This window comes from Mollisia scopiformis, assembly GCF_001500285.1.
Source record: "Mollisia scopiformis unplaced genomic scaffold LY89scaffold_39, whole genome shotgun sequence".
Classification (NCBI taxonomy): domain Eukaryota; kingdom Fungi; phylum Ascomycota; class Leotiomycetes; order Helotiales; family Mollisiaceae; genus Mollisia; species Mollisia scopiformis.
Window position 1 is genome coordinate 201,782 of NW_017263619.1, and position 22,266 is coordinate 224,047.

The 22,266-nt window shown below is 47.9% G+C and overlaps 9 protein-coding genes and 1 non-coding gene across 10 annotated transcripts; 6 read left to right on the forward strand and 4 right to left on the reverse strand.

The window, feature by feature from the left end:
• Positions 1-31: 31 nt before the first annotated feature.
• On the reverse strand, positions 32-6,278 carry LY89DRAFT_661156 (uncharacterized protein). Its single transcript, XM_018212589.1, has 3 exons — positions 5,944-6,278; positions 5,693-5,888; positions 32-5,642 (listed from the first exon to the last, which is right to left on the reverse strand). The coding sequence occupies exons 1-3, from the start codon at positions 6,107-6,109 to the stop codon at positions 287-289; spliced, it is 5,718 nt and encodes a 1,905-aa protein (XP_018061342.1). The 5' UTR covers positions 6,110-6,278; the 3' UTR covers positions 32-286.
• A 126-nt stretch (positions 6,279-6,404) lies between these two features.
• LY89DRAFT_374777 (uncharacterized protein) lies at positions 6,405-6,994 on the forward strand. Its single transcript, XM_018207080.1, has 3 exons — positions 6,405-6,538; positions 6,588-6,819; positions 6,869-6,994. The coding sequence occupies exons 1-3, from the start codon at positions 6,424-6,426 to the stop codon at positions 6,885-6,887; spliced, it is 366 nt and encodes a 121-aa protein (XP_018061343.1). The 5' UTR covers positions 6,405-6,423; the 3' UTR covers positions 6,888-6,994.
• On the reverse strand, positions 6,794-8,239 carry LY89DRAFT_692069 (putative Deoxyhypusine hydroxylase). Its single transcript, XM_018216463.1, has 3 exons — positions 7,631-8,239; positions 6,871-7,583; positions 6,794-6,821 (listed from the first exon to the last, which is right to left on the reverse strand). The coding sequence occupies exons 1-2, from the start codon at positions 8,104-8,106 to the stop codon at positions 7,076-7,078; spliced, it is 984 nt and encodes a 327-aa protein (XP_018061344.1). The 5' UTR covers positions 8,107-8,239; the 3' UTR covers positions 6,794-6,821; positions 6,871-7,075.
• A 291-nt stretch (positions 8,240-8,530) lies between these two features.
• LY89DRAFT_t87 lies at positions 8,531-8,602 on the forward strand. Its single transcript has one exon. It is a non-coding gene; the product is annotated as a tRNA-Gln (tRNA).
• Positions 8,603-8,973: 371 nt separating this feature from the next.
• LY89DRAFT_692070 (uncharacterized protein) lies at positions 8,974-9,840 on the forward strand. Its single transcript, XM_018216464.1, has 2 exons — positions 8,974-9,448; positions 9,521-9,840. Exon 1 carries the CDS (start codon positions 9,031-9,033, stop codon positions 9,343-9,345), a length of 315 nt encoding a protein of 104 aa, XP_018061345.1. The 5' UTR covers positions 8,974-9,030; the 3' UTR covers positions 9,346-9,448; positions 9,521-9,840.
• Positions 9,841-10,952: 1,112 nt separating this feature from the next.
• On the forward strand, positions 10,953-12,437 carry LY89DRAFT_602266 (L-fucose:H+ symporter permease-like protein; the record flags this gene model as incomplete). The annotated part of the gene is made up of 2 exons (XM_018210236.1): positions 10,953-11,265; positions 11,326-12,437. The coding sequence occupies 2 exons, from the start codon at positions 10,953-10,955 to the stop codon at positions 12,435-12,437; spliced, it is 1,425 nt and encodes a 474-aa protein (XP_018061346.1).
• A 744-nt stretch (positions 12,438-13,181) lies between these two features.
• LY89DRAFT_790085 (uncharacterized protein) lies at positions 13,182-16,341 on the reverse strand. The gene is made up of 3 exons (XM_018223331.1): positions 15,827-16,341; positions 14,099-15,773; positions 13,182-14,050 (listed from the first exon to the last, which is right to left on the reverse strand). Exons 1-3 carry the CDS (start codon positions 16,100-16,102, stop codon positions 13,383-13,385), a joined length of 2,619 nt encoding a protein of 872 aa, XP_018061347.1. The 5' UTR covers positions 16,103-16,341; the 3' UTR covers positions 13,182-13,382.
• A 110-nt stretch (positions 16,342-16,451) lies between these two features.
• Positions 16,452-17,972, forward strand: LY89DRAFT_692074 (uncharacterized protein). Its single transcript, XM_018216465.1, has one exon. The coding sequence runs from the start codon at positions 16,784-16,786 to the stop codon at positions 17,933-17,935; it is 1,152 nt and encodes a 383-aa protein (XP_018061348.1). The 5' UTR covers positions 16,452-16,783; the 3' UTR covers positions 17,936-17,972.
• On the reverse strand, positions 17,773-18,941 carry LY89DRAFT_692075 (GCN5-related N-acetyltransferase-like protein). Its single transcript, XM_018216466.1, has 2 exons — positions 18,571-18,941; positions 17,773-18,521 (listed from the first exon to the last, which is right to left on the reverse strand). Exons 1-2 carry the CDS (start codon positions 18,617-18,619, stop codon positions 18,004-18,006), a joined length of 567 nt encoding a protein of 188 aa, XP_018061349.1. The 5' UTR covers positions 18,620-18,941; the 3' UTR covers positions 17,773-18,003.
• Positions 18,942-19,198: 257 nt separating this feature from the next.
• Positions 19,199-20,960, forward strand: LY89DRAFT_602123 (amine oxidase; the record flags this gene model as incomplete). The annotated part of the gene is made up of 6 exons (XM_018210229.1): positions 19,199-19,327; positions 19,380-19,417; positions 19,468-19,493; positions 19,557-19,919; positions 19,976-20,274; positions 20,328-20,960. 6 exons carry the CDS (start codon positions 19,199-19,201, stop codon positions 20,958-20,960), a joined length of 1,488 nt encoding a protein of 495 aa, XP_018061350.1.
• Between the last annotated feature and the right edge of the window lie 1,306 nt (positions 20,961-22,266).

Sequence of the window (22,266 nt, forward strand, 5' to 3'; positions counted from 1 at the left end):
GATGGCTAACAGTAAGTTCGAAGGTGAAACACCTATATTTTATTTTTGAGCAAAATGTCTGTCCTTGACAATTCCTCTCTTGCTACCTATGTTTGGATATGTGCCCGATGATGATACAGCCAGTAATACGCCCAGCCATCTGCAAATGTATAGATCCCAAGCCTGGGAGAAGCAACCCAGCCTCAGGGTTCTCCGCAAAAAGACGCCATAGAGATATAATACAGGGGTGTCTCCGTGGCAGATTAACGCCTCCCAAACGCCGTTCTCTTGAATTACTGGCGCTTCATTACCAGTCACCATCATCGTCACTCTTTTCAGCGCCCTGCTTCTTCCCTAAGCCCTTCGGTCTTCCACGTCCACGACCGGGGCCAACTGAAGACGAGCGAGCTCTCTTCTTTCGTCCTCCGGGAGTGTCAGAACCCTTTCTCTTTCTTCCTCTACCACTTCCCGGACCACCAGGCGTACCAGGGGTGCCGTTATCTTCATCATCACTAGGTGTGCTGGGACGAGTCTGTTCTGCGTCTTCGTCCGCTTCCGCAGCAACCTTGAATTCTTGATCGACGCTCAACAATTCGACAAATGCACGGCACTGGTTGATCATGCTATCCTCTGTTGCCATCGAGTTCATGATTGTGCCAACTTGTTCCCAGAACTTGTCGCCAGTAACGAATGGTGCCTTGACAGGAGCTCGATTAAGGTCTTTCGTTTGTCCTTTGTTCTTTCCTTCTTGTCGATTCGACTTGATCCCATACTGTCGACGCAGATAGGTACGTGCCTCCCAGAGTGTCGATAGTAGCATTGAGGATGCCGTCAATAGTTTGAGGCGCATCGGGTCTATCGATTGCTGGATAGGATGTGCATGGCCATTCTCATCGACAACCAGAGATGGTTGATCAAGGCTCACATGGAAGATTTCGCTTTCAATCGAATGTGCGATACCCGTACCCGTAGATGCAACGACTTTTTCCATACCATTGATAGCCGAAAGGAGTTCATCAAGAGTGGCGTACTCGAAGAATGCCATGTTCTCAATGATGAATTGCGAAAAATCGAGATGGTGAGGCACATCTTCTAGATTTATCTTCGCTGGGTCAAATTCGATGCGTGCGCACAAGTTATCGTAAAATCGTTTGCGATTCTTGACTTTGCTGATCTTCATTTCCAACATCATCGCCAGCTTGGATGCAAACGGGTTCAATGTAGCGCCATGTGTATTATCTTCAACGTCTCGTTGATAGGTATATGCAAGCTGTACAGCTCGCATGTACTCTTTCTCAAGGATTGTCTCATGCTTTTCGTGAAGTGCTTTGTGCTCCTTGAAAGCTAGATCAGCAATCTTTGCATTTGATGATGTTTCCAAAGCAATCAATGATGAGCCAGTCTCTTTTGGATGGACTAGGCCTTGGCGAGCAATGCTGGACACTACTTCGGTAGCAAGCAGGCCTAGGTCGTCCTTGCGTGAGAGAGCAATGCGAATGATGTGATGCAAGAATCTTTGGGCAATACCAAGTGCAACGCCATCACCTTGACCACCACCCATGACTCCGAGCTTAGCAGCAGATTCAGCAGCTGCATTAGGCGCTCCATCTTTTCCTGCCTCAGAACGCTTCTCCTCGAGCGAAAGAAATTCCTTAAATGATCTCAAAATGATCGACTCTAATGCAGCATCTTGTTCGTCGAAGACGCCCAGAAATGTCGTGTAAATGTTCGCAGAGGAGAAGTTCTTTGGCCATGACTGACAGACCATCCCAATCGCGTCTAAAGCAAATTTTCTGACCTCTTCTGGCTGTGTCTGTGCAGCGAATGGAGCATAGGTATCTACCATCAACTTGGAAACCGAATCATCTTTGGGTTCTCTGTTTGAAGAGAACGCGTTGGGGAAGGCTTTTCGAAAAGCATCGATTTGAGGATCAAGGTTGCAGTGCTTGCCGCATGTACCATTGATCAGTAACAGCTTGCATACCTTCTTTGCCTCGATCTCTCCCAACTTTACATTCTTCATGTTGTAAATCCCAGTCAAACTTGACATGCCCAATCTTGTGAGGTGCTGGATATCACCTCCTAAAGCCACACTGATGATCCAGACACACGCCATGATATCGTCTAAGATCGCCTTTCCATGGCGAGAGACGGATTGAATTAGTACTATCTTGACGTCGGAAAGGAAAGTTTGATGGACTTGCGCCAAAACCGGAAGTACATGACGGAAAATAATGACCACGGACCGATAAATGGCTAGATCATCGCCTGCTCCAACATTCTTGATGTATGGCTTCAGCAGCTGGATTTGTTCTGCTGTAAAGAGTTGAGGATTAGACTTCGCGAAGATGGTAAGGATTTGGAGTGCATCGCGAGCTGATGGTGCATCGTCGCCCTCTCCGGCAGGGTTGTCGATAATGGTCTCGAACATTGTAGCTACTAAAGCTTTGCAAACTTTTATATTCGCAGCCTTGTATTTGGCTTCCGTCGAAAGTAAATGCTGTAAGACTTTGTCGAGGACAGTAGCGACGCCTTTGTTACGCTGAACGGTCTTGACCATGAGAGAGACATGATCCGCCATAGCGAGCTTGAAGTGCGTAGAATTCTCGCCCGAAGCCGAAGATTGGTAGAACGGTGACATCCATACTTCTTCAATGGTCTGGCGTGCTAGCTCCTGGACGCCCTCATCTAAATCGACAACACGAAAGAGCAATGAGTCGGCAATCTGACTTCGAACCTCACGGTTGGTATTTCTGAGATATATGTCCTTAGAAAGCTTGATTGCACGTTTGCGGACGCCAACACCATTATCACATAAACGGTGCAATATGCTCTCGATCATGGCCCCTTCGAGAGCAGGTCGTAGAACGATGCATTTGCCTATGAGTCCAAGGGCAGAATCCCTGACCTGAACCGAAGAATCACTAGCACAATCTTTGATAAGATGCATCACATTATGGTCGGTATCGAGGATCGTAGCATCAGTGTCCAATACTTGGTTGACGCTCTTCAAGCTCTTGCTGCGTACAGTCGCTTGATCGCTAGTCGTTGACTTCAGCAGGATTGAGAAAACTCGAGCGAAAGAACTGCAGAAAGGCGAGTGCAGCAACGACAGAGAGTATGCAAGTCGAGCGTGTGGCGGGCTGACTTTATCAAAGCTGTATTCCGTGGAAAGCCAGCTTCTATCATTGATCATCATGCGAATCCGATAAGCCAAGCGACCATATTCCTTCTCGATGTTGGCATGATCATAGTTCTCATCGTCGATCATATCGAAAGTTGAGCACACTTTTGCAGCCCATTCCGCAGTGAAGAAACCAACAGCACTAACTAGCTGTGGATCGCCATCGGCAGAAGCACGATCTTCAAGAAACTCTAAGCATGTGCGATACGGACCACAAGCCCAGGAAACGATCTCTCCTTCGGATGCTCTTCTCTCAAGTGAAGCTTCGGCTAGTCTCGCAAGATACTTCGCAAGATCGCTGTCCCCATTTTCGAGGGAGCCGGCGGTCTTTCGAACATGCGAAGTCAATTCCGAGATTGCGGCTCCCATCAGACCAAGCAGATCCAATGCCATGTTTCTAGCGGGCGCAGGCGTCTTCTCCCCCTCTGCGAGTAAAACCATTCTATGAAGAAAGAATCGAAGAAGTAGTTCAGCAGCGGGCCAATCGGTTGAGCTCAGGCATGTGATAAAGTCTTCAACGAACAAATCTAACAAATTGCGATAGGGAGTGTCTCCAGTTTTGGTGGACTTCATTGCTCTGGTGACAATAAAGTTTACAACGTAGTTCGCATTACCTCGAGCGGTATCGAGCAGAGGTGAGACTGCTTCCCTAAGTTCTTGTATCGCAGTCACTGGCTGCTCTTCGCCTCGAGTCTCCGAATTGATGGTGGTTCTTCCAGCTGCATGCTGGGCAGAGTCGTTCACCTCTCCATCTCCGTTGAGAGCCTCAAGAGCCTTGCGTCTGCGATTGTCCTTGGCATCGTCGGACTTAGTAGCACTCGTTTGGATGAGTCTCATAATTAGTGCCGAGACGAGTTGAATGCTTCCGCCTTCAGGAAGTTTGAATTGGCGAGCACTTTGCTTTGTGACGGGCAGCTTTTCCAATGATGTAAGAATATCGTCCAAGATACCTGAGCGTTGAGCAGGATTGCAAAGGAAAATCTGGGCAAGAACGTCCATGGCAACCACCCTCAGGCTGTCAAATTTCGCCACTCCTAGGACTGAATCTCGTTCGCTTTGAGCATTCTCCACGAAAACCAACTGAGATGTCGTAAATTCGAGTGTATTAATCACAGTCTCAGAGAGCTCAATATTGGCTACCAACGTCGCCATGAGTCCAAAAAGGCGCCGACACTGGGTCAAGAGATTGATGATAGTCTTTTTCTCAGCTGATAGAAGCTTGAAGAGAGAGGCTGTTGGCCCAGTGCTTCGTATCTCTACCACCGGAACGATACAGGTCTCCGTGACATTCTTGAATGCATTCAATGCCGATAGAATGACATCTTCCGAATAGAGCTGCTTGTCCTCGCGGCCACCAGACATGAGTCGTAACGAGGTCCGAGCTGCCTTGATGCCCAGTTCTGCGATATGGAGTTGAGGTACCCAGGCCTCAATCTCGGACTCCCCCATGCTATCCTCGATCTTCACGTCAACACTTTCAGCGTCTTTCAATGCGTATTCAGAGAGTTTCTGTAGCCTCAATAAGTCGTCCAAAGGCACCTGAGAGAAACGTCCAACGGCAATGACCTTCTGAAGAAGAGACTCAACCTTTGTCTGAGCAGAAATGGTCAAACTCAATCCTTCACCCGCAGCGGTAAATAAATGACTTGAGTGAACAGCTCCCGGTTGCATCTGATCTTCGGCTTCGAATATCTCCCCAAGATACTCTCGGAGATTGCGAATAGCCATCTCGGCTTTCTCACGCTGGTCTACGCTTCTGGACAAACGATCTTCATCACTCTCGCCTGAAGAATGTCTGCGCTTCCTGGAAAGGTGCTTGGGTGTGTCTGGCTCTTCGGGCGCCAGCTGATACTCTTCTGGCCGAAAAGTAGGCGGAAGATCGGGGATAACAACAGCCAGACTCTGTGATGATACTGTTGCTGGAGATTTTGTTGGTCCGTGCGAGGAGGTGGGTTGGTGGGGTTGAACAGGTTTGGTAGGAGGGAGGATCACAGCGTGGACGGGAGCTCGCTGTTCTGGACTAATGTGAGGTGGGCCAGTGACCGGAGACTCGACTGGAGATTTGGCCTTCGGCTGAGAAGATACATATTCTTGGCGATTGAAGTTCTCCGGAGGTTTGGGAATCACTACAGCGAAACTCGAATTGGATTTAGGAGGAGCCTGGTAAGGGGGAGTAGCGTATTGTCTTTTGGTTGACCTTCCATTCGATGGGGAAGCTACAACTATCGTATTGTCATCGTGAGCCTTTTGATTCGAGGCTTGGCGCGAGGCTTGCTGCGACTTCGACTTCGACGGTGGTCTTGTCTTTTGTGAGGAAGGCATGCCACTCGCAATTGGAGGACTCGGTCTCTCTGGGGAAGGATACGTGAACTCGACGTTGGTATGATCATACACCATCTTTGCGAAAGGTGTCAGAGATAGCTTTGGAAGTTCGTTCGGTGAGTGGTGTGAGGAAGGCTTGGGTTTAATCTTGAATTTGCTGCAACACGTTAGGCTGAAGCGAGAAAGAAGATGAAAGGAATTCCATACAATTGAGCAATTCCTTCCGGCTTCAAGAGATCTTTTAGGTCGTTTAATGATCTCTGCAATCTGTCGGAGGTATTGTTCGGAACTCGAGCTTCGCGATTGAGGCTATCGAGACCATGTCTTGCGGTGTCGCGTTCTTCTTGTGTTGAAAATATTGAGGGGGAAGATCGAAGACCAATCGAAGGGACAGGAACGATGTCTGAAGGTGACGAGGTTAGTCCAGGTGCCACGAGGTGAGAAATTGAAACAAGTACCTGAGTTGAAAGGGACCACCGAGGAGAAGGGTGAATATGGTAGAGCTTCGTCGACGGTAAGCACTCTTGGTCGTGTTTGTCTATTTGCATGCATTGGAGATGCGCCATTCATCCCATTTGGTCTGTAGATGGTGCCATTTTGGTTTGGATAGCCGTTGGTTTCCATATTGAGCTGCGAAACGGGCAATCAACCCAGACGTGAGGAAGAACGTTCGAAGATGAGGACGATGGCTTAAGGACAATCCATATATGGAGGGAGCATATTGCAAAGTTTTCCGTATATGGATGGCAGACTTGGCAAAGCCTCATGGATAAAACATCGTGGTGTTGTTGCTTTCAACTGAAGTAAAGGTTGTAGCCTCGTCAGTTGCGATCGTGCCTTTCCCAACTTAGCCTGATGACTAAGCCATGCAAGGCTTCGCAAAATTTCTTAGGGGAAATCTTAACAGTCCTCCAACATAATTTCAAGTGATAACCAAGATGTCTGCAATCGGGTCTTTAGTATTTTGCACAGACTGTGGTAACTTGCTCGACAGTTCCACTGGCAATAAGAATACAATTCTCGTCTGCGACTGCTGTGGTGCTGAAAATAAAGGTTTGTACAGGATTGCGCTGGCGTATTGTACTCTCTGACTTTGGGCTAGATACTGCATCAAAGACCATTACAACTTCTACAAAAGCGGCCTCCTTCCCATCTTTATTGAGGCAAAAGCGATCAGATGTGCAGACAGTGGAACGAAGTGATATGCAGAATGAGGCTACAATTGCAGAGACATGTCCTGTGTGTGGAAGGCAGGAAGTTAGGTACTCTGCGGTGCAATTGAGAAGTGCAGACGAAGGAAGTACTATTTTCTACACGTGTGATTGTGGCCATAAGTAAGTAAAAGAAAGGTTGAAATATGACTATGTACTAACTCGAGCGTAGGTGGAACACGAATAATTGAACGGAAACACTATTGGCGGACGTTTTCACCAGAGATGCTATATGTTTGATGTATATGTTCGAGTTGAGTTGCTATTCAAGGCACCAGCACTTGGTACCTGGCATTTTATGTCCCAGAAATCAAATACCCCGAAATCACCTGATGCCGAACCAAAACCAACGATGCGCCCAAATACTCCCTATCACTCCCTATGCAGTAGAGGCTTCGGGAATCAATGCGTATTCGACCTCCCCGCCCTTCTCGAACTCCGCCATATCCAAAGCAACGATCACGCTATCTCTTACGACTTGCTCCTTGTCATTCAAGAAACGCTTCAAGGTCTCTTCGACTCCTTCCTCTTCGCCAAGACTTCCAAGAGCTTCAGCAGCTTCATGTCTAACCATACTCGCCTCGTCCGTATCGGCAAGGGCTGCAGACAGAGCAGGAATGGATGCTGGATGGGACAATTGACCAAATACGAATGCGATTTCGTGTCGGAATAGAGCGGAAGGATCAGAAAAACCCTTTGCAAGAGCATGGACCGCAGGAACAGCAGTCGGAAGGTCGGGTGGTGAGGCTAGGTCCCTAAGACCAAACATAGCTCTATATCTCAAGAACAATGGTTGCTTCGTATCCAACAACGTCGTCTCCAACTTTTCAATACTCTCGCTCTGCTCCGCAGGTGCCGTGGGCGCAGGATCAATGGATTCAAAATCACTATAAATCATTAGCAAGAACCATTGCGACAAGTAAAACAAACCAACCTCCGCCTCAACTTCTCCAACTTCCCCTCCTCAGAATTCTCCCACTCGATCCTTGCAACAGCAATCTCACACGTCTCCCTCACAACCTCCACCTCCTCCACCCTATCCCTCAGCCCCCTCAACAGCTCCAAACTCCCCACATCCCCAATCGCGCCCAACGCCTCCGCAGCCTCGTGTCTACACATCGAATCCTCATCCCTATCCTCCAAAACGGCCTTCAGATATGGCACCGCCGCCAAATTCTTCGTCTGCCCCAGACAGTACGCGAGTTCGTGTTTCAGCAGCGCGGACGGAGACGTGAAGGCTGCGGCGATGGCAGAGATGGCGGGCAGGCTGCCTTGGCAGGCGAGGTGTTTGAGGGAGAAGAGGGCGCGGAAACGGCGTGCGAGGGGTTCGGTTTCCGAGGTTAGGGTTTTGCGGAGGGTGAGGAGGGCGATGTCTTCGCTCGGAGAAGGGTCGGTCGCTGATGGCGCCATGGTTGCGGTGTTGTGTTTGTAGAATGTTGGGTCCTTGGTGGGGAGAAATTTATTGTATCAAAAAATGTGAGGAGGCTAAGGCTAGCCTTGTCTGGTTTCACGTGAATATACCTAAAGCTTCTTTTTGTTTGCGAGGTTGACTATTCGTCAAATTTCTTTTATCTGCTGTCATTTACTTTAAGGTTTATCGATAGTACCGAGAAATCCTTCGTTCCAAACACATTCAAACTTTATTTTCCTCCGCCATGAAATAAATCATGTTCGCAATCGAAAAACTTTAAGTGGAGAAACGGCCGCGCGGGGCATCAGCCACCAATGACAGTCAAGTTTTCACTTTCAAAGCTCGGCTAATGTCGGTACTCGTATAAGCCCAGATACGCAATTTTGGACACATCTTGAGTTGAATCGCTCGGTTTATCTTCATGGTTTTATGGTGTAATGGTTAGCACATCGGATTCTGATTCCGGGGATCTGGGTTCGATTCCCAGTAAAACCTGCTCTGCGCAGGTCTTCATAAACCTTTTTGGATTTTTACCCTTTGATGTCTTTTGAAAGTTCTTCATAATTCCAATATTTTTTATGTTGCAATATGTGGTTCTTTTCTGGTACATTTATAGTGGACTGCTAAGCGAGGCGAAAGAATCTCGGTTCTTGCAGCCGAGTATTTGAAATATCGAGTCAAACTAGACACAGATCTTTACACCAGCAATCATTTACTTCTTATTTCCAGTGTTTAGAAATTGTGTGCTCATTGCAACGATCATTGTTTTAGAGGCTTGTTCATATTGAAATCGAATCAACACTTCGCACCTAGGTATCATACGGGGTTCTCGACTCAAAGGTTTACTCAAAGCCTCGATGTCTGTCCTATGAACCTAACATGCATGCTCTGTACAAAACAATTCTGCTATCTGTGCTATGAACATGCAAAACATCCCAAAGATCAATCCCTCGGAACTGCTTTCACGGGCTCATTTCTTCCTCGTTGTTCTTGTTGTCTTTCTCTCCCTCAAAGCTATTACAATGTGTATTACTCCATCTTGCATACAGAATCGCCTTCAAGCTGTACTCCGGCTCGAACTCGGTGCTATTATGTCTGTCCTCTGTTCATTGTTTGTCCTTGGCGTAAAACTTTACCCAGGTTCAGACATTCATCAAGCCTACGAGCTAGTGGGTCGGAGCGCAAGGACAGACTTTGAGCCTCTGCTGTGTGGTTTTGGACTACTGGGCACTTACTAGAGGGAGCTAAGCTGTGGCGTGTCATGTTTGTGACGAGAACAAGAGATGATTTCATGAGCTGTCACCAAGTGGCTTGCATAATGAGCGATTTACCACTCTTTAGCTGCAGATTGCGTTATTTCGACAGTCAAAGCTTTTTCTTATCGAAGCCAGGGAGGAAACTTTGATAACTGACCACTATCAAAAGCTTGTATCGATTGCTCAAGCATCCATGACAAACTGATAATGCAAGAAATATGCACGATATCAGCACTAGAACATATGTTCCCGCCTTCCAGAAGCTTTTCTTCCTAAGTTTCCCGTCATCGAATGCAACGCTGCAGAAACAGATGTCGATATCGATCTCAAGAAAGTATGAGATCGGCAATTGACAAGGATCCTCCACTTCCCGACAGTCCTTCTAGAAGCACGCTAGAAGAATAATCGAAGCAACTTAGCTCATAATTTCAGCGAAGGTGGAGCGCGGAGAAGGGGGATTGGTCTTCTTGGGAATCTGGGCTGGAATGTTTCTGAGTTTTGGCGAGGAGGAAGTGCGGGGTGGCGCGATGGAGAGATGGGGATTGGAGGATGGTGGGGTGACGTCGGCTCTGAATTGAATGGTGCATACGCCTGCAGATGCCGATGAGAATATCAAGGTGCTGTGATGGTAGTGGACGGAAACGTATGCAGATGCAAGAAGTAAGTTGTCGCCGGGAAAAGGTCTGAATAGGAGAGACTTCCGATATCAATTCGATAGGCTGAAAATCCCGCGAGTCAGACTTAATCACCTAGTTGAAAACTATTCAAGTTTCAAAGCAGAGCAAGTGATCGATTCTGTAGGTACCTCTAGAGAAGTTAGAGTCTTCATGCTCTGAGATGCCATCTAGACTTGCTCCCAAGAACGCCTTTGTGGATACCTTCATGCTCAACGCATCGAAACAAGGTTGAAGATACACCATCAGGTGATGTTAGTACCTGGGATTTCTCCAGAGATCCATAATGGGCCCGAGACAACAAGCCTGGAGATATGGGGAAATGCAGCTAAGCTTGTTGTGGAATGGTGCGGCCTCAACCACCAGCGAGAGATCTTGCGACCGAGTCAGAAGGTAGAAATTTTATTCGTCAATCGCTCTTTGAGTTTGAGACGATACAGCAGATCTGCAACTCAAATACCGCTTCGGTCGTTCTCTCGGAGTGGCAGATGAGCTAAAGTGTAGGGCAGTCCAATTGATGGTCTCGTCCGCAGACCGTCAGACACCGTCTGGCCACTAGAGATTGACTTTGAGCTCTGGACGCAATGCCGGTATGGGATCGGGGAGGATAGCGTTGCCACTACGGAAGAAAGTACATCCTGCTCTTTGGGCTCGAGCTCTCGACATTGACTTTCCAGGTCTGGGGGAGTCCAGATGCATGGGTGCAGCTAGTCCAATGGGACGGAGACTGGAGAGCTGGGGTCTGGAGAGAGCTTGATATCGAAAGTGAATGTGTATAAAGACAACATGCCCAGCATCGTGAGTTGAACATCATCAGCATCAACAACATCTTCTCACTCATTCACAGGAGATTCGCCAGACTTTGAAAGTCTTCATCACCTTCTTTCCCTCACTTCCTCCCAAACAACATTCACAATGGCAGGCGGAGTCCCCATTGCAGCACCAACCCTGGCATCAGGCTTCCTTCGAGGAAAGGACTTGATCTTCCCTCTCTCCCTCGTCATCTCCCTCTTCTTCCTCTGGGGTTTCTCATACGGTCTTCTCGATGTCCTCAACAAGCACTTCCAAACCGTCCTCGACATTACCAAGCTTCAATCTACCGGTCTTCAAGTCGTCTACTTCGGTGGCGGTTACTTGCTCTTCTCGCCTGTTGCTGCCGAAGTCATGAAGCGAAAGGGTTATAAGGTTACCATTCTCATGGGACTTTCACTCTACTCCTTGGGCGCAAGTTAGTCAAAATCCAAGTCCTAGATTTCTGTCAAAAAGGTGTATGCTAACTCGTCGAAAGTCTTTTTCTGGCCGACTGCACACTTCTCCACCTATGAGCACCGCATTGCCTCTTTCGGTGGTTTCTGCGCCTGTACTTTGGTCATTGCCTGTGGTCTCGCTACCCTTGAGACTGCTGCCAACTCATATGCTGTCGTTATCGGTGACCCAGCCAGTGCTTCAGCCCGTCTTCAATTCTGCCAGTCATGGAACGGTGTTGCCTCATTCATCGGTCCCTTGATCGCATCCAAATTCTTCTTCTCCGGCAAGAACGCGAACAACTTGGTCAACGTCCAATTCGTCTACTTGGCTGTCGCCTGTGCCGGTGTAGCCATTGCCGTTCTCTTCCTCGTTGCCAAGCTCCCCGAAGTATCAGAGGAAATGCTCAACTCCTCCACCGTCGAGAACTACGCCACCGACGAGTTCGGACAAGAGATCGGACAAGGACCCATCTACAAGCAATACAACATGATCTTCGGTTTCATCGCTCAATTCTGCTACGTCGGAGCTCAAGTCACTATCGCTTCTTTCTTCATCAACTACGCTACCGAGAACGCCACTTTCACCTCTGCTCAAGCCTCTAACCTTCTCTCATACGCCCTCATCACTTTCACCGTCGGTCGATTCGTCGCTACTGCTTTGGCAACCGTCTTCCAGGCCGATTTCCTCCTGATGATCTACGCCGCTATTGCCATTGCTCTCAACGCCGTGATCTGCGCCGCCCACGGCAACGCAGCAGTCGGTGTCCTGATCGCCATCTTCTTCCTCGAAGCTCCCATGTACCCAACTCTATTCACTCTCGGTACCGCCAACTTGGGCCGCCACACCCGCCGTGGCGCTGGTATCCTAGTCATGGGCGTCAGCGGCGGTGCAGTCTTCCCTCCCATCCAGGGCGCTATCGCCGATTCCGCAGGAACGAGAATCTCGTATGTGGTCCCATTGGTCGGTTTCGTGTATGTCTTGGGATACGTGACTGCTCACTGGCTCCGCACTGGACGTCACATCATGAGAGTCAAGGATATTGTGGCGGCTGGTACTGCTGGGGGTGCTTTGGGAGGTGTGGTTGAGACGGTTCATTATGATGGGGATAAGGATCTTAAGGTTGAGGAGGCGGAGCTTTCGAGATCTTCTTAGATGGATAGGAGATGATGCATGGATGGAGTGGGAGAAAGGAGTTCACAGGGGGATTGTAAATATTGATTTTTTCTTTCGGGAGCATTATTTGATGATCATGATAGATTCTAGAAGGAAGACGGGAAGATACCAGACAGAATAGAGAGAGATAGAAATTAAACTCACATCAAATCATATTCCACTCCCCGATTCTTTTGTGACCGAACTCCAAACTAGAAACACAACTGCCGAAGAAAGGCTTCGAGCATCTATGATAAATCCTTACTTCCAGAAATCCACACCGTTGCTTTCTGAATTCCCCACCTAGCAGCAGCTTAGTCAAACTCATAAATGATAATATTCATGCGTAGACATCGCGGACGGAAGAGCAAAGCTTAACGCGGAGTATCAATCGCGCATGCAAGTATTCGTCTTTGTTGCTGAATGAGTATTGTATACGGTAACTGAGTTGACAACGGTGATAATGAAGTTGACAACGACAAGAACTAGGTCGGCAACGGTGAGCGGTGATTCTGAAGCTGAGTTCGAAACACGAAGATACTCACTCACTCACCTTCGTGAAGTGAGGGAGAAACATGAGTTGAAATTATTGGAGATGTGGGGAATGAGTAGGGTGTACTTCATGGGAAAGGGAGTGCTTCATCGTCATCACACTAACCTCACAGAGATAGCTTTTCTCTGAAGAAATGCAACCACACATACAAGCATCACAATTTAAACACGACGAAAGCACTGATTAGAAGCCTGATCCATGGTATTGTTGACTACTACACACAGATGCTGCTGAATCTTGAGCGCAAACCACACACACGTATATCCTAACCCGCATGTTTTTTACACTCCTCCATTCCATGCAAGTCATTCGTATCGTTATGTACGCTCGAAACCCTAGAGCTTATGCACAAACGCCATGCAAATGCAAATGAGACCAACGAACAAACACAATTAAGCACCTTCAACACGTTGCAAGAATTCTCGAACGCGTGTAAGCTCGACATCATCTTGCTCACTGTCTACAGCGCGTAGAAGATTCTCGAGAACGCTGTCGACAATGGATTCCTCGACGCCGGTACAAAGGCTGATGACTTGGCGGTATTTGCCTGCTAGCTCAGAGCTCTTGCTTTGGAGGTCGCGGACACTTTCTTCGAGGGCTTGGTTATTGGCTTTGTAGGCGTTGAGTCTTGCGCGCAGGACGTGAACTGGAGGTAGAGAGGAAGCTAGAGCTTGACGTTCTGGTTGGCTGATGACGAGCGGCTGATGAGGATGAGGGTTGATCCTGGAGAGGATGTTGGCAGCTTGTTCAGGAACTGCATAGCCTTTGTCTGCGTCTCCCAGTTGAAGCTCAATTTCGCCGTTCATTTGACCGTATTGTCCTTGCATTTGAGACAGGCGTGAACGCTCTTCTTCATATGCCCTCATGAGGTTGGCGGTTTTGAGTTTGCAGATATCACGCTCATTGGCTTCTGCTTGATAGCCCTCAAGACGACGTCTTTGCTCACCAAGATCTCCCGAAGCAGCACGAAGTTGAGAGTGAAGATCGTCGATAACGTTTTGCTTCTTCTCCATCTCTTTGGTGAACTCATTTTCAGTCTCAGTGAGGAGTGTCGTGATAGCTATAGATGTCAGCTTCGTTGTATACGTGCATGAATGCAAACCCTTACACGTGATGATCTCTGAACTGCTCTCTTTGGCATCTGTACCAACTCCTTTGTTTAAAGCGCGCTCCTCACCAGTGCGGCCATCGAACTCTGTTGGATCACCTACGCCGAAATCCATTGGACTGAGATTTGATCGATTTGCGATGGAAGCGTCTGCGCCAACTTCGAGAAGTTGTGAAATGATACTCCTGTTGCCAATTCGTGCGGCGATATTGAGAGCTGTGTCGCCAGATCTGTCTTGGATATTGACAACTTCAGACATGAAACGACCAATGCCGAGTGTTTTCAAAGCTGGAGGGCCGTTGTTGAAAGACTGTTGACTGTTTGGTTGACTTCCTTGCCGAACAACAAATTCAAGAAGTGTTTCGAGATGGTACTTGCTCGCTTGACTGCGTCCTTTGACAGCAGACGTGACAGCAATATGATGAAGAACAGTTCTTCCACGTGTATCCCGAATCTCAATACTGGGGCCAAGAAGTTCCAGAATTTCGGGGAAGCTGCCGAGTTCAAGATTGTTTGTTACCAAACATGAGCGCATCAGAGCAGTCTCCCCAGAAGAATTCACTCGGAACATGCTAGCACCACGCCCAATCAATGCCTTGAGTAAGTGACGTCGCCCAAGAGTTGCAGCCCATATCAAAGCAGTGTTGCAGCTCGCATCAATGGGTGTATCTAGCTCTTCTGCTGTCAAATTGACAAACGCCTTGTGCTTACTGAAGTCTGTTTGGTGCTCATTGGTGAACAATGTCATTAGGAGTTCTCTCTTTTCAGAACCATTCAGACCTGCAGGTATTGGAAGAGGTGGGAGGGGGATGATAATGCCATGTGCATACTGGGACTGGTAAACAAAGGAGTCGTTGGGCTCCGTGGGTGAGGCTTCGCGCATCGACATGCCATAGTAGTTGCCATTCAGGATATGCGTGTCATCCATACTCGGCGATGCTCTGATCCTCTTTCTTGGTGGTTCTTCGAAGTCGCCATTGCGCATCTCCTCTCTTGCTGTGTGGGAAAACTGGGTCGCGTATGCTGAATCTTGGCCACCAATAGTAAAGCTGTCCACGGAAGCAAAGCTTTGTTGAGAGCCACCAGGGAAAGTAGACTCTTGGGACCCAATATGTTGTTGTGAAGAAGACTGTCTGCTAAAACTAGCTGGCCGACTCACATTGCCGTTCCTGATGCGTGGAACTGGAGAATCAAAGCGTGCCTTGCTGATAGCAGCAACTGCGTGAGAGGCAGTGCTTGAAATATTCTTGAAGAACGTTCCGGATTGGCCTCCATTTCTGCCGTCTGCACCAGCATTGTAAAGTCGCTTTCGTTGAGCGGCCATAGCTTGCTCTTTTGTAGGGGTATCAATCCCACCACGTCCTGCAATGCCTCCATCTTGACCCATGTCATAGGTTAACAATGGCCGAAGGAGCTCTTCAACACCATACTGCCTGCAAAATTCGAGACCTCGTTCGAATTTGATCCAAGTGCCTTGATATTTGCCATATCCACCTTGGACCTTCTCATGTTCTCCTATCAATATCTCTTTCTCAAGGACCTTGGTACGCTTGCCCTTTTCAATGCCGGCAACTTTCAAGATTTGTGTCGCATTCAACCAGCTGTCTTTTCGCCGGCGCATTACTGCTATTCCATTGACTTCCATTTCGTACACATCTACCCCTGAATATATGGCCTTAAAACTTATTAGCGACTACAAGATATGGAATGAGGTCAGACAATGCTTACAGAGTAGATCTGGGGCGCAGAGTTTCTGCGATTGACACCATTACTCCCATCATACTGTCGAAAAGAGTTTCCTTGCTGCATCATGAGCCCGCTGCCCTGCGAGCCCTGGCTCATACTGAAAGACATCTGTGGGTTCGGTCGAGTAGACGCCGAATCTTGGTCTTCGTATCCGACGCTGGCAGACGAGAAGGAACGTGGACGGTTTAAGTGATTTTGACGAGAATGTGAAGTGTTCGCAAGGGGTTGAGGGTTTGTGGTGATTGTCGCAGAGGCCATATGGTCGATTCTAGATATGGAAGCGCCAGAGGTATGTGGGATTGTCCGAGTCACCGAGGGAGATTGAGGAAGAGTGACAGTATCAGTCTCTTGTTCGCGACTCTACAACTCTTGGATCGTCGTCCAGGACGTCGTCGTTGGTTTTCCTGATCACTCGCGATAAGGGACGCGCTGTTCAAGGCCACCAGGGAAGACGTGTGCTGTTCGTGTAGCGGGCGTGGAGGATCTAAGTGTTTTCCGAGTGGGGTCGTCCGTTCATTGGTTGTGTGGGAGATTGACGCGCTTTGCGAAGACGCGAGCGGTCCAGATGCAAATGCACGAGTATGCACGCAACGACCCGAGGACAATACTGTGAATACAATGCGATTCACAGTGATGGACGAAGAATTTAACACGGCTTTAAGAAAGGTGGACCACACCTATTCGCAATAATACTTCTTCCTCTTGTTTTTTTAGATCGTTCACAGCAAATGATGTCCGAAATGGGTTACGCGTAGGCGCGACGATTCTGCATCCTTGATTTTCAGGCGTCAATATATACCTAGGGAAAGTTCTAGGATTGAAAAAGGTACGAACAAAAGCAAACAACGTGCATCAACGAGAGCAAACTCCGACACAAACGCCATTCTATTGGGATTGGTTGGTGCTTTCATTATGGTTACCTGAATTTGAGAAATCGGAATGGCACCACCAGAGCAGGTCCTGCACCTTTACAGGCGTCTTCTGCGAGCAACGACCTATATTCCAGACTCCTTCACTCGAAGCTACATCCACGGTTTTGTTACATCTCGTTTCAAGGCCAATTGCACCCCTGCCAATCTGTTCAAGCCAAATGCGAGGGCATTAGCTTCCAATCGACTCAAAAAAGCTCGACATTGGGCCAAGATCATTGAGAGTGCTTCACAAGGACATATAGCGGATCTGCAGAAGGTCCTTATACAGGTTCACGGGAGACAGGGTCCGAGAAAACGTGTTTTATTACGGCAACTATTACAACCAGAAGAGGATCGTTTGCCCAAGGACGATTCGGCCCTAGAAGACCTCATCCACAAGCCTGTGGCAGATTCATCGCTAAGATTCGAGCGTGGGACGAAATTATACGCATTATGCGAAAGCCAGCGAGAAAACCATCATCCTGAACATAACAAATCCAAGCTTCGCCATCTCGAACCCAAGATACCAGCGGAGAATGGATGGGGTCGGCCGACACCAAGGAAACTTGCAGAAAATTTGAGGAAGAGATGGTGGGCTGAATCGATCGACAAGCTGCTGCCACCTGTACCTCAAGGCGAGGTCCAACGTCTGCGAGACTTGGCCTCCGGTGCTATACCTCTCGATGAAGCTCCTCCAAGACGAGCAAAGGGGACGATCTCTGATCTGTACAAGGCAGAACAAAAACACATAAGTGGAGACCAGTTATTAAATGTACTCAGATCACCTGCCAGGACTGAGCGACTCGGAGTACCCAAGCTGGACTTTGATCCATCCCGTGGCTTGGTTATAGCTCACACTGAGGAATCTGCACCGAAGCCCTTCTCTCCATCTCATGCTCGGTCTATGCGGAGAATGTACTCACTGATATCACAATTGACACCTTTGATGATTCAAGACGAAGTTACGAAGAAGTGGATTGTGCAATGGGGCGGTAGAAAATCAAAAGCTTTGAATGGAGTGGTATCGAAGCCCTCAGCACAACATCTGGAGCTTTTTGAAGGGCTCAACGGCGTAGATGACAGCGCAAGACCCCTTACTAGAAGACAAAACAACACTCTCAAGAAGAGAGAGCGTGCAAAACTGGAAGAACTCGAAGGAGAGAACAGACTGGAATTATGATACCCCTTTCAGCAAGCAAATATACCACCCAATGCATTTTGTCTACCATCTATTCCACCACTTTTTGTCTACGAAGGAGCATTCTTAGCCAACCCCACTAGCGCCTCCCCATCAACCCTCATAGTCTGCCAGTCCGTCATAGCCTTCGCCCCAATCTTCTCATAGAACTGTATACTCGGCGTATTCCACGTCAAAACACTCCACTCCAACCTCCCCCCATCCATAGCCACCACCTCCTTAGCCAACTCCCCCAGTAACCTCCACCCATACCCCTTGCCCCTCAACTTCTCTTTCACAAACAAATCCTCTAGATAGATTCCCGGCTTCGCCCTCCACGTGCTGTAATTATAGAAATACAACGCCATCCCAGCCGCCTCCCCGCTAGGCGTAAATAACAACAGACATCGTGCGGGCCGAGAGGCGGATATGGCGTCTCCTGTGGATTGAGTGGTGTTTGACGGGGAGACGAGGCCGGAGGGCGCGAAGGCGATGGTGTTGGAGAGGGATTCGTGTGTTGCGAGGACGGCTGCGGATTCTTTTTCGTAGTCGGCCAGTTCTTGGATTAATTGGAGGATGGTGGGTACGTCTTTTGGTTTGTTAGTTGGAGAGTGGTGGTTGGAGGGGTAGCGAGGTACCTTCGCGGACGGCGTGGCGGACGATGACGCCTTCTTGGGCAGAAGGCATGATTGCTGTGATGGAATGTAATTGAAAAGGAGAGCAGTGCCCAGGTTTCTTTTTATCGAGGGTACTGGACTGTGTAGAGTTCAGCAGAGAAAAATCTTCAATGTCAAGTCAAGTCATGGCAAAGGCGCTGGCGGGGCAATGAAGCTTTTGTAAGATCTTCTTACCCCACCATCTGAGTCTTGGTTTCAAGGGTCCCGGGACGCTAAAATGAACGTCGAAAGACCCCGAAAGGGTCCGACTTTTAGAGTTCTAGAAAGTGTCTCCGAAACTTAATGTGAAGCCGAGAGAGAATGTTGACATCAACTATTCTCAGATATTTGTGTAACATCGTTAGAAGATAAGTTCTTATCTTTATGATGCTTGATGTGGTCTCTTCCACCAACGGAGAAGGCTCCCGCGTGGACTTGCCGGAATAGGGTATTGTGGAGAGCACGACGATGATGGCTTTGAGTTCTTTTCGTCGCGTTCGTTTTTTATTGTATTCATGCAATGAGTTTGAGGTGATGTTTCTTTCCTAACGTTACATCTCTGAGGCTATGAAGTACAACCAAAGAGGCACTTCTTTATAAGCCTGACACCATGTCATCTCCAACCCCACACATTGGGATAGTCGGAGCTGGTGTATCTGGCCTAAGATGTGCTGAAATTCTACTCAATCACGGATTCCAAGTCACAATCCTGGAAGCGAGAGACAGAATAGGAGGGAGGGTGAGTCTTCATTCGGTACATTTGAGAGTCCTTTTTCTCACATAAGCTCTAGATCTGCCAGAGTGACAAGCTAGGCTATCGTGCTGATATGTAAGTTTCCCAAACAACCAATCACACCCAGATTGCTGATAGTTCTATAGTGGACCGAATTGGATACATCAAGTATGTTCTCTTTCCCCCTGGAGCCGTTGAAAAGGAACTCATCCCAGCATTTAGTCCGCAGACGAAGGCCGTCATCCCATCGTTGATCTAGCAAGGGAAACGAATACTCCGCTCCATCCATGGAACGACAAGCAGAATATCTACGATTCTTCTGGCAAGCTTCTTCCAGATGATAAATCCGACAGGCTTTCATCTTTGCTCTGGCAATTCATAGAAGAGGCTTTTACGTACAGCGCTACTCACCAGAATGAGATTTCCGAGTCAGATAGTTTGTATGACTTTGTGAAATCGAAAGCAGAAGAACATATCAAAGAGCAGGAAGATGTAGAATTGTTGCTTCAGATGTCTCAGATGTGGGGTGCGTATGTGGGGGATCAGGTGTCGAGGCAGAGTTTGAGGTTTGCTTGGATGGAGGAATGTTGTGGTGGTGGTGAGTGTTCTATTCTTTTTGTTTTTCGAATTCATATTGATAGGTGAATTTAGAAGGAGAGATGTTTGTTGAGTCAACATGGGAGGCTATTTTGGGAGAGATCGCGGGGATACCACTCGAGAAAGCGAAAGTTTGTCTTGGCGAGAAAGTTGTCAATGTCCAGACCAGTAGCCGAGCATCTGAAGGTGGCAAGGTCACTTTGAGTACAGAGAAAGGGGAGACTTTCTTGTTCGATGAAGTGGTAATGACGACGCCGCTCGGTTTCCTCAAGCGAAATAAAGGGGCTTTCGAACCTGTGTTGCCACAAAGGCTACTTGATGGAATAGATGCTATTTCCGTCGGACATCTTGAGAAGGTATACCAAAGAATTTCTATCCTTGTGGAAAACTTATAATAATCAGCGAGCAGGTCTACATCACGTTTCCCACCGCATTCTGGGTCGACGCACCATCCACTCCCTTAGCCCCCAACCTCTCACCTCAAGAACGAGCGAAAGCAGAAGACACCTTCCCAGGCTACACGAATTGGCTATCGCCGTCATACTCAGATGCCACCAACCCCTCCCGATGGCCAGCAGAATGCTGGAATCTCGCATCATTCACGCCCCCAAACCGTCACCCAACCCTAATATTCTACCTCTACGGTGAAAGCTCTGCCTACCTCACTACTCTTGTTCACCGAAAGTCCACAGAAGACCACCATAACCTTCTCAACTCATTCTTCAAACCCTACTATTCCCTTCTATCAAACTACGATGCCACGAGTCCCGATTGTGAACCGAAAGCCATTTTATCAACGGAATGGCAGAAAGATGAATTGTCGGGGTTTGGCAGTTATTGCAATTTCCAAGTCGGGGTGAAGGATGCGGCCGAAAATGTCAAGGCAATGAGGTTTGGGGTTCCGGAGCAGAGGTTGTGGTTTGCGGGCGAGCATACCGCGCCGTTTGAGGAATTGGGGACTGTTGCCGGGGCTTATCTCTCTGGGGAAGGTGTTGCTTTGAGGATTTTAGATGGGTATGGAGTGAATGGTAGTATCAATTGATAAATAAACATACGTATGTTCCTATCATCTCGGAAAAACTTCAAGTGACAGCCTCGCGCTAAGCTTCAATATTAGCTTTTCCACAACCGACTCTTCGGTTCCCTAATAATGTTAAATAAACAGAACCTGCCATCCTTCTCAGCTGGTAAAGTGGTCCCATTCCTACTTTGCGAAACATCTAAGACTAACAAGTTATAGGATGTCGCCATAACCCTTACTAAAAATAAAATAAAAACTAGGGAGAGTCGACTAGGGTGTTTTCATAAGTGCCATCTTCACCATGGTAGCAAGTCCTATTTGGCAATCCTTTCTCCTTACCGGCGGTGCAGCATTCGACATTCGACACTCGACATTCGTATACGGAAACCTATTAAATTAGGTTTATATCGACCACCTCACATTTCAAAGTGGGCTGGGAGAGAATTTTGCTACTTTTTTCTTTGCTCGGTCTCGCTAAGCGAGACGCGAATATTATAAATAGAGCGCGTGCTTGCTTACATTTTGATTCGAGACTACACACAGGAATCGTCTGTGTTCTAGATGAGTCAATAAGTATGAGAGTGTCATTTTTACGATAAGCTCTTCTCATTTGGTAGGCACGTTTTTTTCTTTCAGATGCGGCTTTGTTTACCCTGGTATAAAGGCCGCGAGAGGTGATTACTTTGCTTGCTGTATCAAAATAATAAATAGTCGCACTCGTCATGGAAGCGGCCGCAATGTATATCGGTATCTCCAACAGTTGAGCAGTGAAATTTCAAGAGGTTTCCTTTTCCTGCTTGTTTACCTTCTCGGTAGTGATTCTCGACACCCCCTTTCTTCGCCATTCAAACCTCGCGAGCCATCTCGCTTTCCTTTGTCGCGGGGAAGAAATTAACCCCACGTAAGGTCAACGGCGCATCTTGGCTGTTGTTTTGATGAGTTGTGATAGGATATAGATGCAGAAGTCTTTTCAATATGACCTGACATAAGAGATATGGACACGGCTCCCTTCCTCGCTATCGAAGAACGAGCACGGGTCATTTATAGACTCAACTATCAAGGGTCCAGAGAATCCGGACATACGGTCGCCGAATCCGAAGGCTTTCAGTGGAAATACGTCAAAGCAAATTCACAGACTGGCAAATATATATTGCGTTATAAGTAGGTCTCCCCTTTCCACCTCGCTAAATCTCGCTAACCAGTCTTAAAATGTATCGGGGAATTTTGTCTCCACTTTACGACATATCTCTCTTTCTTCCTGCCATCAAGAACTAACTCGGCTACGTGTCTTCCACTACCGGCACAGCACACGGTGACGTCCCTGGTC

Coding starts and splice junctions, on each gene's coding strand:
- LY89DRAFT_661156 (XM_018212589.1), bottom strand. CDS start 6,109: ATGGAAACCAACGGCTATCCAAACCAAAATGGCACCATCTACAGACCA. Junction 5,889..5,943: donor GGTGGTCCCTTTCAACTCAG/GTACTTGTTTCA, acceptor CGTCACCTTCAG/ACATCGTTCCTGTCCCTTCG. Junction 5,643..5,692: donor CCGGAAGGAATTGCTCAATT/GTATGGAATTCC, acceptor AACGTGTTGCAG/CAAATTCAAGATTAAACCCA.
- LY89DRAFT_692070 (XM_018216464.1), top strand. CDS start 9,031: ATGCAAAACATCCCAAAGATCAATCCCTCGGAACTGCTTTCACGGGCT.
- LY89DRAFT_692069 (XM_018216463.1), bottom strand. CDS start 8,106: ATGGCGCCATCAGCGACCGACCCTTCTCCGAGCGAAGACATCGCCCTC. Junction 7,584..7,630: donor TTGGAGAAGTTGAGGCGGAG/GTTGGTTTGTTT, acceptor AATGATTTATAG/TGATTTTGAATCCATTGATC.
- LY89DRAFT_692075 (XM_018216466.1), bottom strand. CDS start 18,619: ATGCCTTCTGCCCAAGAAGGCGTCATCGTCCGCCACGCCGTCCGCGAA. Junction 18,522..18,570: donor CCGCCACGCCGTCCGCGAAG/GTACCTCGCTAC, acceptor ACAAACCAAAAG/ACGTACCCACCATCCTCCAA.
- LY89DRAFT_692074 (XM_018216465.1), top strand. CDS start 16,784: ATGGCACCACCAGAGCAGGTCCTGCACCTTTACAGGCGTCTTCTGCGA.
- LY89DRAFT_374777 (XM_018207080.1), top strand. CDS start 6,424: ATGTCTGCAATCGGGTCTTTAGTATTTTGCACAGACTGTGGTAACTTG. Junction 6,539..6,587: donor CTGTGGTGCTGAAAATAAAG/GTTTGTACAGGA, acceptor ACTTTGGGCTAG/ATACTGCATCAAAGACCATT.
- LY89DRAFT_790085 (XM_018223331.1), bottom strand. CDS start 16,102: ATGGCCTCTGCGACAATCACCACAAACCCTCAACCCCTTGCGAACACT. Junction 15,774..15,826: donor CTGCGCCCCAGATCTACTCT/GTAAGCATTGTC, acceptor ATAAGTTTTAAG/GCCATATATTCAGGGGTAGA. Junction 14,051..14,098: donor CAGTTCAGAGATCATCACGT/GTAAGGGTTTGC, acceptor TGACATCTATAG/CTATCACGACACTCCTCACT.